The 14,958-nt window shown below is 38.9% G+C and overlaps 1 protein-coding gene across 1 annotated transcript in view; it reads left to right on the top strand.

Moving 5' to 3' along the window:
• Positions 1 to 1,715: 1,715 nt before the first annotated feature.
• Positions 1,716 to 14,958, top strand: part of LOC135470286 (R-spondin-2-like) — a 45,472-nt gene continuing 32,229 nt past the window's right edge. Inside the window, exon 1 of the mRNA XM_064749133.1 lies at positions 1,716 to 2,300. Within this exon, the coding sequence (XP_064605203.1) occupies positions 2,186 to 2,300 (115 nt within the window). The 5' untranslated portion in view covers positions 1,716 to 2,185. The remainder of the gene's footprint in view (positions 2,301 to 14,958) is intronic.

Raw genomic sequence — 14,958 nt, 5'->3', positions numbered from 1 at the left:
AACAAGGTTATAGTTGGGGTACCAGATCACAGAATTACGGCTCACTATGACGCTTAGTTGCCAAATCTGAGTTACAGGTCGTTAACATGGCTCAGGTAATAAATGACAAAATTACAACTTTATTTTACAGGTTACCTGCTGAAAGAAACGTCTTCTATTAGGGCTTTGGTATCAAGTAAATCTTACAGCTTTTGTAACAATTACGATTTTGAGTAAGAACTCAAATCACCATCATACTAAGGAGGCAGTATGCTCCTCATCACGGCTTGGGTATGTCATATCACAGAGAGCAACAACTCAGTATCGCCGGCGCTACCGCACAAGTTCAGCCAAGTAACAACTGCATGGGATGGTTTAGATAACTTTACAAAATAACAGCCCGATATCACGGTTTACCTAACACGTTACAGAGTAACAGTTCTCTACCACGGATATCGATAACACATTGCATGGTAAAAACTTCGATTAAACTAATGTAACAATGTCAATGCACCATTTAATGACAGCTAATATCATACACATATTACCTTTTTCTATGTAATATGTACTAGTATTCACAACTTCTTCATCTAGTACAGATTATACAGACTAGGAAATCTATATCCAGCTTAGGTGACACATTATATGCTGTGTAACATGTCGTTACAGTGGTTTAGGTGACACATTATATACTGTGTAACATGTCGTTACAACGGTTTAGGTGACACGTTATAGAAAGTAACATATCGCAGCCACGGCTTAGGTGACACATTATATACTGTGTAACGTCGTTACAACAGTTTAGGTGACACGTTATAGAAAGTAACATGTCGCAGCCACGGCTTAGGTGACACATTATACAGAGTAACAAATCAATATCATGGCCTAGCTGACACGTCATGTACAGAGTAACATGTTGCTATCACGCTTAGGTGACACGTTATTGAGTGTCAACTCAATATCACGCTTCAGGTAACTTGTTGCAAAATATCGGCTCGATATCACGGCTTAGAATTCCACAGAACGAGTGTCTTTACAGTCATATGTTTAAGATATTCCTTAATACTAAATTTCCACACGAAACTGATCTGCTATATCACTTCAATTATTGTTGATTACAAGCGTTTTAATCGGAGTAAAATCAATCTGCAGCATGTTAAATTCCTTCAATGAATTTAAAACTGAGGGATTAACAAGCATTATTGCCTGGTAAGGGAACGGTGTACATGGCTTGGGGTTAGGAGGGTTAAAAGTCATTATGCGTCATCTATTTATTATCCATATGGAGATATTAATGCTTATTAGCCTATATTTTTCTATAACCTTAAGGGTCATCTTCCACTGGAGACAATTTCATGTCTTTCTGAAATAGAACGTACCCATCTTAACGAGCTTGTTCTTATTGGTCCCCAGTCATACCCCAGTTTTAATAGTCTGGGTATTACGTTTTCCGAATTTCGACTGGATACAATCTCAATTTTAACGTATTTGTTTTCTGAAATAAAACTTATGCAACTGGTTGAGGTATATACTATTGGCTTCTAATCGTTTCACATAACATACGATGCGGCAATGTTATATTAGAGATGTTCTGTATAGATCTTAAGACGAAGAAATGGTGTGTGCGCTGATCAGCTGGTGCACAGCGGACAGCCAATGACAGCTGAGGGCCGGTGTTTTGTGGGCCGCTCGCGGCAGAGAGCCCCAATCCGGCAGACGGTACTGAGGCAAAAGGAACACGGGGCCCAGCTCTATCCCTCTTGCGCCGAGCGGACAGTAGCATCGCAGGCAGCCAGAACCGGTCGCTAGTATACACGCATGTTAAGTGGTAGTGTTTTATAGTATTCCATGCACTGAGCGAGCTCCTGCAGGGCAAACCGCGCTACCGACAGATCCTGTAGCACACACCACAGCATCGCCGCATCTTTCAGGTGTGAAAGGGGCTATATCTGTTTCTCGCGCTTATACATGTTAACTCTTATACACTTTGATGTGGCCTACCAGCTGTTCTCTTACCTGTCACCTGACGAAAGTCGATATGTGCCCAAAAGGATGCCGCCTACCTGTAGGATCATCTCTATAAGCCCAATTTATACAGCACGCCGAAAGCCACATTTTATATATAATATTCTGGGTAAAAATTTTTGGGCACCACCAATTGTGTGGACCGATCCAAATTTTTCTTCTTTCATCTCCAGTACGGCCCATGACACAGCATGTACCTACGATGCAGATTTGTGTTAGCTTGAATCTCATCATTCTATCATGGGAATTTCTTACCTGGACAGTACATGTTGGAGCAGTACAACGCGAGAAAAGAAGTAAGTATATATATATATTAATCTCTGGTTGGTTGCTTATGTATATATCTATACTTCCCATGCAGTAAACATGCATATAGCGTGTAATCTGTATTGGGATGACATTATATTTGTCTGTAAATTTTACATTTTTGTTTACAAATAAAAACTGTAATTAAACATGATAGGGCTGTATTTAAAGGTTTTGACGTTAACGATAAATTAAGGAGCTGTATTTTCTCCCTATAGTATATGGAGCATGCATTGATAGTTTCATTCATAAATGTTTTGGCAGTCTTTACTGAGAAAAGTCGAATCGTTTAAGGAGTTATCTCTAACGTGCGTATACCGTTACTACTCTTTTACCGGATGGGGCGATGTGTTTATTACAGGTTAATTTCAAGAAGAATCATTAAATGTATTACAAAAGCTGGGTTATGTCACGGTTTATAGTTTATGGTGACAACCTGTTAGCTGTATGGGAGTTCATATCGTTTTCCAGGTAGCTTATGTAATTACGTCTCCGATAAACTATGCCGTGATGCGCACCAGCCTCTCCGATGATCTCGGCTAGTAATAAACGACTTGACTATATATATTATTTACACGTTCTCATGTAATCTCTAATTGAATCAGTTAGTGTAAGAACTACATATGCTCTATGTAAGCGTTAATGCATGCGCTCGTACCTTTTTCTGCATGTATATAACAGTCTTTAAAGTCGTGAGCGGCGCGTGTTGATTTTTCCATCTCTCGCGCGGCGAAGTCCGCGGTGCTTTACAAATGACAGTTGTCAGCCAAGCTGGGTGATAAGGCTGTCAGTTATCTGCGCGCGAAAAGATAGCGCGAGTCTTCGGTTAAAAAGCCAACAAATCACCTATGGGTCTTTTCAACAGAATTCTAGACGTATGGACAGTTAGTATAACGGTGCTGGAGACGTGGGTATTTACGGAGCGCTATATCAGAGAGTTAAGATAGCATTATTGTGCGTGTGGCAAAAAAAAAAAAAAAACAGGCTGTAGCCACTATTCGTGATTTTATAGTCAAGACTTCATATATTTTGTTGTTTTGTTTACCCGACACGTAGTTACATTTATTACATAGTTACATAGTTACATAGTTATCTACTTTTGCCGAATCCAAGAAACTTCATGTATCCTTTGTTCATTAGCGGACGATACATGCTGCTTTTAAGTCCATGACAATGTAAACACCGTGAAGACCCCGCTCCTCAAAAGAGCTATATACGCAGTGTGGTTTTAGATACAGCTGTCGTAAAACACCGCAGTTCTTTTGTATATATTTGCTTATTGCTTATATATATATAAACTTATTTGTTAGCACCACATATAATACTGTATTAAGAGGATAGTAGAGTAACCGAGACAAATATTTATGAAAGTATTATATGTATTCGTGCATATATGTGGCCGTTCGTATTGTTAGTTAACGATCAGAAACGATTATTTCTTATCAAAATGCATTTTATCATTATACACAAATTTATTTAAAAAGTTATTTATGTAGGTTTACTACTAAATTTAAATGGAATATATACATGAACATGCTAAAAACAACTCATAAAAGTAAATAAATAAATAAATAAATATATGGATTTGTAGGTACGATAGGTACCTTACTTGTGACGACGCATAAGGCGAAGTGATTTTTTTTTATATTGACACAAATAAGCGACAAAAATAAAGCGGAATAATTTTAACATCTTCATCATGTATCTCTTATAATTGGTCGTGTCCATGTAGCTCGCGGTGTTTCGGCTGCTGCTTTTTGTAAGGAGGTTGTCTGGTATACCTGACAACGGGCGGTCTTTTACTCCGTGGACACTTGATTTTCGTCCAGCCATATAAACTGATCACCTGTGTCATAAAAGTAATAAATTCTTGAGCAATGCGTTAAACACCAGTTAAATAAATATCTCTGACAATCCTGAAGACTTTGTACAGCTATACATAGTTGTGTGACATGAACAGACTAGATGCAGGTTGAAGCGTTCCTGCAGTATAAGCAGTGTGGAGTTTGTGTCTTATACTTGTTTACATTTTTCTAGCGATTTCTTAATTCAGTGATTCTGAGTGTATTGTGGTTTCATATCTACAAAAGAAACAAATGCAAAGCACTGAAATGACTAAATACAAATGGTATGGATTATCAAAGATTGCCTATGGCCCTTTTCTTATATTGCAGTATATAATAATGCTTTTAATGTTCAATACACCTATACTTATACTTATACAGTACGATATAAAATCCCAAGCGCTCATACATATATAGGCCTACGCACATATTCGCTCTTTACATCACTATCTTGCAGACCTATGATGTGTATACTAATATGTATGTGTGCAGGTATACATACATACATACATACATACATACATACATACACGTAGATAACAGTATACTGTACACATATGTATTTGTAACTTTGTTCACAGTGTCTATTTTACACTACACGGTAGCCCAGTTTTCAGGATATTAAAGAAAGGAAAAAACAGTTTCTGTATACGTCTTTGCAACTGACGCATACAGCTTCTATTATACCCTGACTTTACGCTCCAACTCTCGTCTGAAACCGACGACACTTTTGTTTCGGTACACCTATATATTGTAAGACAGAGGACTGTTGTTCGTATTATATTCAAGCATTTCTCATGGCGTGATATTTCTTAATCAATCACCTCTTAAATATCTAGATTAAATTGAGCCCCAGGTGAAATATTTTGACTTTATACATTTACGTGAAAGTTGTCATTTGATTTAAATACTATAGCTTTCCGCGCAGAGCTAGGGCTTGCAGTCCTGCAGGGGAATCTAGGATGTACTAAATATAGTACATGTATATGCGAAATATAGGATATGCTAAATATAGGATCTACGAAATATAGGAAATACGAACTATATAGGTATGCCAAATACAAGGATATATACGATGTAACAGGATGTACGAAATATACAAGATATACCAAATATAGAATATACGAAATATATAGCGTATACGACACAAAAGGATAGGCCTATACGAAATAATGGTGTACAAAATATACAAGATATATATACCAAATATAGGATATACGAAATTATAGAATGCACGAAATATATAGGATGTACGAAATAACATGATTTACGAAATATGGGATATTTATTTATACATATATACAAGGCAGCTTTGACTGCATATATGAGAGTGCAGTTACGCGATATCTCCAGAGGTGTGCTTTCTGTTACAGCCGCTCTGTGCGTGCGTGGTTAGGAGAAAAGCGGGGGGAAATGGGGACTAAGTCTTGTTGTATATCTATCTTCATCAACCCACGAAAGCTTGAATCGCTTGTATAGGCCTACAAGTTTTAAATAAATCAACTGACCCAGTCCTGTATATGTTAGTTATGACATGTCTTTCTCACCCTATACCTTACCCTCCTCCTCCCCCTCCGTTCATCCCCCAGAACGTTCAAGTGTTACATGACTAAACTAATAGGTTTATCTGGGAGTAAACAGTTTTATACCAGTCACGTCAACATACAGTTCAGAACTGTGGGCCTCCCAGTCAAAACCACTTTGTCCAACACTTACGTCGTATTATCTCGCATCTTCCCCTAAAAACACATTAATTTGAAATTAGCTTACATTTTTTTTCATCTTTCCCTTGTTTCACAAGACATACATTAGCGCCAGGAAACCATACGTGAATAGACATGTATATTAATTAGTTGTAACACAATGTGTATAGGAGTTCGCTGTGTGAGTTTTCACATGTAGTCGAGACACGCATTATAAGACCTCGCCGTGACACGAAACATATATTACAGTTATTTTCTTCCAAATATTTACCTCTGAATACTGTCCACAAAGATTAATGACTTCAATTCTTTTTCATTCAACTATTCTAAAGGTTAATGTAGCCTTGAAAACATGTATACAAATATTTCAATAGCAAATTCAGAGCTTTAGCTTAACATTTGCACTTTTTCCTAATGGCGACTTGGGCCTTTTTTTGCCACAAGATATTTATTTATTTTTCCAACGGTGTACGTGGTAGACAGAAATATTTTCAAACGTCGGTCAGAGCCTATGGGTGTAAGAAGCCCATCAGAGACGGGAAAATATTAGAAATTGCGGAATATACAAGAGGCCCACTTCAGGCAGCCAGGACTGGATTTGAAACTGCAATATACAAGTTGTAACAGACTGGGAGGGCAACTTACATCTACCTGGCTTGTTTTATTTCTTGTTTGTTTATTTATTTGGGCTTTCAAAAAGTATGCTAACTCGCTCATTTCACAAAGGTGTCCCTTGTAGTAGGCCGGTTTAATGTTGGCATATTTTTGTGCCTCTATCAAGTCACAAGAGGGCCTCCGTGGAGGTGGTTAGCACGCCAGCGCGGCGCAATGACCCAGGAGCCTCGCACCCATGCGGTCGCTATAAGTCAGCTCAAGCTGACTTCCTTTCCGGTCGTACGTTGGAAGGTTCTCCAGCAACCTGCAGATGGTCGTGGGTTTCCACCGGGCTCTGTCCGGTTTCCCCCCACCTTAATGCTGGTTGGCGTCGTATAAGTGAAATATTCTTCAATACTGCGTAAAACACCAATCAAATAAATAAATAAATAAATCAAGTCACGGTGAATGTACTTAATCTTCCCGGGGATCATTCCTTAAAGGCAGTTTTCATTTATTGAAAATTTGACGTTTGATTCAAACGCTTCTTTTTGGATTCCATTATGAGATAAAATTTAGAACAATTTTGTAAGTGTTACATATATATATATATATAAAGATGAATATATCACGATTTGAATTTCTTGGGTCCTAAACTGCGCAATATATTGGGGATTTGAATTTTATTAAAAGTAAGAAATTCGTGATGTGAAAATGGTCCACCTTTTTGAAATATCTTTTCAGGCTTAGTAGCAGACCAGTGAAGTACTAAGACTGTTAATTTTAAATTAAGGTTCAACTATATGACCGGCTCGTGGCGTAAACCAAGGTTTCTCGACATGGAGTTGAATGGTCAAATTCCCGGCCACCGTTCTGCGAGATCAAACGTAAGAACCCCGATTCCCCGTGGTCAATGAGAACACCTGGGAGCCTCCGTCGCTCAGTTGGTTAGCGCGCTAGCGCAGCGTAATGACCCAGGAGCCTCTCACCAATGCGGTCGCTGTGAGTTCAAGTCCAGCTCATGCAGGCCTCCTCTCCGGCCGTACGCGGGAAGGTCTGACAGCAACGTCATTGTATATTACACTGTCGTGCAGGGGAAAATGTATATCGGTACATAAATCCTTACAAGGACATATTAGTTCCGCTCAAGTCTCTCATTAGATGGGACCACTCACTCGCATATCAGAAGTCTGGTTGTCTATTTTACCAATAGATATCCTATAATGACTTCAGTTCCTTTTATTACCCTAATTCTTTGACCTTTTCAACCACCACAGTGGCCAATATTTTGGAACAATCTTACAGAACTACGTGTTTTAGAGAAGTAATCTGCATAGTTTGATGTAGATTGCACTTAGAGTGACACAAACAAATCATTTTTAATTTCATTTAAATCCTGATTGTATGCATATATATATATATATATATATATATATATATATATATATATATATATATCCCAATACAATATTACTGATTTTATCGAAAGACCGAAAATATCATCAGCGTGACGATGTATGTATATGTGTATTCTAATTGGACAATTTACAGTACAAATATAAAGGGAATAAATGGTTATTTTTTGTTGATTAAATTTCCACCCATGCCAATTGGTCTTTTAGTTCTAATAAATAGCAACACTATAAATATAAACATGAATTGGGTTAGTCAAGGTGTTAAACTCTATCCGCATTGAAATACCCATAAACATTCCACCACTCAAATATTTAAACTTTTTTTCCGCGGGCTATGCCATTACGTATATCTTATATACTATTACAGTAACGGAATGATAAAGAAAATAAACTAAACGACACATGTTAAGATTTGTTTGTCTATTTAATGGGCAATTTGTCAGCATGCATGTCCCAAGTAATCAGGCTATTTATTTCATTGATCGAATCTATGTATATTTTTTTTGCTTTGAAAATGCATGAAGTCACCGATCCAAACGAAATGTATACAAGCCTATAAAGCTTACTCAAAACACAAACTTTTCGTGACAACAGTCAAATATAGGATCATGTATTTAATATGTCGTAAGTTAATTATTTTCATTTTTAGCCAGTTTAATTTATATACCGTCAGCAATTACATGGATAGATGGATGAGCAAAGTTTGACAGCCATATAGAAAAAGACATGTTATACTTGATATGTAAGCCGCGTACAGAAGTGGTGCAACGTGTATGGAGATATTATTGCTATATTATAATATCACCGCTAGATTGATGCAGGCATTGCCAAGGAATGCACGCATGCAAAAACCTACAATATATTCATATCGCACTATATAAGTCGGTATATATAGATGACCTGATGTGATATGTTCTGTGAGGATGTGTGAATGAATTGATAAAGGCTGCATGCTGAGATAACCCGATAGAAGGCGTTATAGATGGATAGTAAGACAAATGAAAGCCTATGAAGTCCACATGCAAAGATGCAACTCATGAAGTGGCAGGAAGTGTATGCAAGCATGCATGATGTTGACAGTGCTGTGAAATGCTATTGTATTGGACCGATATTGTAGATCTACCTCAATAAAACATTCACAAACATGTACACATTATTCATATGACAAGAAAAACTGTTTCTTCTAAAGTTAATTCGTAGCAAATGAGCAAGTTAAAGTGATGTTTCCCAAGCCCACATATATACATGCATATATAGGTAATTCAAATTTATGATAGATATTATCCGGCCAAACACATCGATTGAATTACCCTGTAATGATATCCATGCATACAGCGCACAGGGTATGGGACGTGCTCTTGTTTGTATACTTACCCCTGAATCCATGCAGGTTCTTATTTTTCCTATATAAACCAGTTAACAACATTGAAAATATATGGAATTCACAATCGCTGCAACATCCCAGAATTCCACGCCGCCTTACACTAAGACTTCTCGTTAAGTGAATGCCCCCCCCCCCCTCAAACGTCTTCACCCTTCCACCATTCCACCCCCCAATCCCCCCGCCCCCACCAATGAAGATAAGGGCTCTTTTTACCTCTTTTTATGAAGAGGTACTTGATATGTGTGACTGTTTACAAGGTTTCGCTTGTCCGATTCTACGCAATCTGTGTGTTTAGTCTGTAACATCGAGGTCAATCTACTGCCGCCATCCTCTCTATGAGGGCCCGAAAAAAGAACACGTGCAGACCCAGCCCAGCCCAGAAATCCAGACGATTGGCAAGTGTAACTTAAAACGTCAAGAAATGTACTTAATTTTGAACGAATTCCAGAAGTTGAATCTTGGCATGAACGTTTGACGCGAATGTGTATAAGACGAGGCCACCAGGCTGCTTAAGACTGTGTAAGCATATTATATATACAAATTGCATATACATCAGAACATGTAGATGGGTATCTTTTGTTTCTAGTGTATGGTTAGCTTGTTTGTTGTGTATAGACTGAAACAATCTGAAAACAGAAAAAAAAACAATCAGTTAATGAGAATTAGTGGAACTTAAAGGTGTATGTTACGAAAGAAATGCTGACAAACCACAAGAATACTGCCCTGACCACAATGCGTCTCATACATGGTATATTTGACTCAATGTGTTTTGTTTCTTTTGCCTGGATTGTGTAAGAATTTCACTGTCTTCTATATTCCACGTTTTCAGTATGTGTCAGTATATATCAGGGCACATGAGGCAATGTGGTGCACAGTGATTTGGCATGATCGTGAAGAGAACGGTTAAGAGATGACGACCCCCTACAAGTTTCGCGCACCTATACGTTTCACCTTTCGTATGGTATAACGGGATGGGGTCAGTTATTTTTACGCGTTGACGCTCCATCGGGCCGACGCGGCATCGCTATCAACGTGGAAATCCGAGAAATTTGATAATATCTGCATGTAAAATATTCCGAAGCCGTCAGGAGTTAAGGGCACGTCTCGGTCGAAATGGGGATTGCATTTTCTCAGATTGTATCATGCATGGTGCAGAAGAATGTGTTTAACAGAGGTGTATATATGATTTAATTAGTCCCAGCCGTCACATGGCCCCTGTCTGTCAGGTCGTTCCCGTTTTCAGTGAAATCATTGTATACACAGATAGACACCTAACATATGCCCTGGCTCATTATATACACGGTATTTTTTTTATTACATCGTTCAGCGCGGAAATATTTGTACCTGTTCGTTGGTATGTTAGTATATCTGTCTTTGACACTTGTTAACTAAACATTCCTTCACACGTTAACTGTACATGGCCCCATCTTGACGAACTCGTCGCCATTTGCATGGCTGTCAAGTTTTGTCCAATGATGGAAACTTTATAACTGAATCACAGTGCCTTGTATTTCTGAGTTCATAACCATTGGGTGCATTGCATTACAGCTTTTTGAAGTATGCCCGAAAACAGGAAAGTATTGATATACGCCTCAACGTCTCAAATGGAACGAAGGTTCCATGAATTTTTCTTGCAATATACACGCCACTCTATTCACGCGCATGCCATGTGGGATATTCAGTGTGTGTGTGGGGGGGGGGGAGTTAAGGACGGCCATATTGAGTTTCGGGTGAATTGTAATTAATCATGACAGAAGACACAACCAGTTTCTTCAACTGGATACGGCGAAAGCCAATAACTGAGTTTCACCTTTGCTCATATATAGCGGACAGTGCATTATTTTCATTTTTACTTCTAAAATTCGACTCTTAATCCTGTAATGCTGTTCAAATTTGACTTTTAAATATATATCTGTATTGTATTTATGGGTACAGGATTTAAAATTTGATTTCTGGGATACCCATTATATCTTCTTGCTTTTATCACATCAATTGAAAATGACAACTTTAGCTTGTAGCAAACCGTTCTTTATAGGTACATTTAATTGAATATGGGAATGGGTTTAATTTAGTGTGTTTATCACAAATGGGCAAACTGTATTTATCCACTGCGAACATGCTCTTTCTTATAACCCTGTCTAATTCCTCATAACCTGATGCTCCAGGGGACTGGATATTCGTCGTGTTGAATTAAATCGTCATGTTGGATATATGACAAGTTGCAATCAAAGCGCGACTAAGATGCACATTTCGATTATCGGCAACTTATAAACTAGCTTGGTACATCATTTGTATACTGAATTCAATCATTCATGCACTAGCAACATTCCTCGCATATTTCCAATGTCATTAAAAACTGTTGACTGCTTCTCTATTTATGAATTCATCACAATTTTGTACTTTATATGCGTGTACTTTAATTCCTTAGTGAACGTTGAACGTTGTTTTGGGAGAAGGCCATGCGATTATGGACTTTCGGTTGACAGGTGGTATGCAAATGTCTGTTTTGACCCCCTAGATGAACGCCTCATACTTTTTTGGATTTGTCATTTACGTCTGAAGAAGAACCCGTGGTACATATTCGGATTTTACGCTCATGTCTGAAGAAGAACCTCTCACACTTATTCGGATTTGACGCTGAGATTCGAGGAGGAACTCCTGAGCCTTATTCGGATTTGACGCTTAGGTTTGAAGAAGAACAGTTCGTGCTTATTTATTTTACTGACCTTGTAAATTTATGGTTTCAACACAAGAAATTTTCTTTAATATTAAAAGATAAAGTTCTTCGGAAAAGAAACAATCTTTCGCATTAGTTGACCTAAACAGACATTTATCTATTTGTCAGACAACATATCAGTCAGTGGTTATATAAAAGCAAATATAGACACAGTCATTTATAGAGTGAATGATACATATAACGAGGGGTAAGGGATGCCGCTTGTCATGTTATGTGTCGATCTGTCTGGTTGTCGGTTCGTTGTTCGCTCGGTCGGTCACGCACATTTTCAACATCCTGTCTTTCAACAAGGGTCACTCAAATAACAAGAGGCATGACGATGCAAAACGATATAACCTTTTTTGCGCGATGTCTCATCTGCTGCGAGTTGGCGCTTATCCCGTGACAGTGTTTCATGTAGAATATCTAGATTCCGTTGCAGCGTTATATGTTGGAATTAAAAGTCTCTGCGAGGTTCTAACTTTGACTTCGTCCAAAGTAGTCATTTTAATAATGAAACAAACTTTTACAGGACATTAGACGGTCGTCTTGTTTATATGTCTTTAAAATAGTTTGAAATGGTAACTCGTGCAGCAGCCTGTAATATGGTAGAGGCTCACTTCCCACCTGTTAGCAAATGTCGGCTCTTCTCCTTAGATCTTCAGACCATTCACCTAGATGTGGACACAAGATTAGAGGGCCGCGGCTTGTTACCTGGTGATGTATGTTTCAGGTAACACCTGATTACAGGTATTCACACGGGTATTGTACAGCTCAAGCTTGTTTAACGACAGTCACCGTTTCCACAGTTGTCACTGGGGGCTTCCCAGCGTGTGTGGTTTATCCAGCCATAAGGCTTTGACTTTATAATTAAAGACTACAGCTTCAGCCAAGGGCCTATATAATAGTTAACATAATATAACAGTGGCTGTGAACTGGAAATTGCTTACAAATCTCGGTCGGATGTTTGGTCGATCTAATCACCAATGTGACTGGTCCTTTGTAATCAGGAATTTAGGCGCGATTTTCAACAACAAAAACCACATAGAGAGCTACGCTGTATGCATCCTTTTATCTCCAAGAGGTATGCACTAAAATAACAAACGCCATGTTTTTCAAAATTGCATCTCTGTCTCTCTCTGCCATGCCCTTAAGAATTGTTTCTAACAAGGAGAACTGTTAAAAGTGCTATAGTCGACGGTATATATTGTGGATGTGCACAGAAGAAAGGGCTTATCTGTTCCAACCAGAATAGGAGGGCAAGGGATTGTTGAAGCCCTCTCTTGTCACATAACCCCCAAGGTGAATAGAGTTGAGACTTGTTTTCTTGTCCCTGCTGATTGAGGTCGATCGAGTGAATAGGAAGGGTCGGTGAATTCTAATAGATTTTGGGTACGGCTCAGTACCTGGACGTGGATTGGCAAATCGATCAGGCGATCCTACCTTCCGTCTCACACATGCACTCATACACCAAACCCCTTTCAAAGAGAACTACCTCATTTTCTGTGCAAAATCGTCTGCAACAATGCCGAAAAAAAGCTATATTGTGCTATGCCGGGCTTAATGTGTGTATTCTCACCTCCGTGGGATGGGGCACGGCTGGTACCTATTGTTAAAAAGCGAACGGTTTAATTTCCACTAACATGATTTAGACGATGGTGTTATTGACTGGGCTTGGGGGGCAGAATTGGGGATGGACGGGGCAGTAAGTCAACTGTAACACTTAGCCTCGGTCAGCGCGACTTACGGGAACACTGTTGACTTACCCGCGATGTTCAAAGTTTGCTTGCGAGGAATCTTTTGCATAATCTCATCGCGCTCAGCTATAGCGTGCCTATGGTTTTTGCGCTTTTTCGATCACTTCCAAAGGAAACGCCGACAAAGAAGCTGGCTATGTCTGTCCGTGCTAAGGTATTTCTCCAAAGGGTGAGAAGGTTTTTGAGAGATTCCGACAATGAGCCGACAAGGTTCGCCAGACAACAGCCCTACACACCTCCGCGAATTCTCCTCAACTCTGGCTTTGTCGTCTGCTTTTGTTTGGCGCGAAAAGCGTGGCATGCATTATCAGGGAATGCGGACCCTTATTTGTTATGCCAACAGAGATGGCTTTACTTCACAAAACAAACTCATCGGACAAAAATGTACTTGCATTAAAGGGCGTTGAGAATAGAGACGTATATACACGCATCCTTGTGGGTATAGATTCATGTACTTGACAAACCCGGCTTGTCACTCTTAAATCTTTGTTCACAAAGTATATTATATCTGGTGATTTACTGTCAGAGTTGTGAAGTTCTTCTTCTCTTTTTTTTCCCCCCACCAAACCGTAATGGCATGTCATCGCTGTCCAGGCCACACACAAACAAGGAATTCAAGACCCCTCAAAGACAGAGCATTTCAAGTTCCTTCACTACAAGTGCGATCCACACTTCACTGGCTGTCTTCTTTACGGAGTTAATATAAGCTGTGTAGCCGTTCATTTTTCCGAGACATGACTTAAGTGCGTTCCCTTCAATTGCCTGTGCAGCCAAGCGTCAAGCTTACAGTCTGCTAGAGCTTCCCATCTACACAACACCCTCAATACCCGACCCGACCGACTCAACCCTTTTGTGTCCACGCAAATTATAACGTCAAAAAGTAGTGTCAATCAATTTTATATTATCAAACATAGCTGTTGAAGTGTACAATATTCATGCATGTCTCATGACTTTCTGATATGGAGTTTATTTTCGACAAATGTTCTGCCACAAACGTTAACGATATGTAACATACCTCCATGTTGGGACAGAGTTGTATGACATCGCTGAGCATAATGCATATATCCACTAGTTGAATTAAACTCATTGGTTCCAAAATATAATATTTTTTTTACACCAACTGCCACGTTGTAACATGATACGTAGAATTAAGATTTGAAGCAAATGTTCGTTCACATTAAGTTTCTAGGCTTAGTAGTCAACTATGTATCTTATTCACTCCTGACTGGTAAAGG

This window comes from Liolophura sinensis, chromosome 7 (genome assembly GCF_032854445.1).
Source record: "Liolophura sinensis isolate JHLJ2023 chromosome 7, CUHK_Ljap_v2, whole genome shotgun sequence".
Lineage (NCBI taxonomy): Eukaryota > Metazoa > Mollusca > Polyplacophora > Chitonida > Chitonidae > Liolophura > Liolophura sinensis.
Note: the sequence above shows the minus strand (reverse complement) of the source record. Positions and strands in the feature narration are given on the sequence as shown.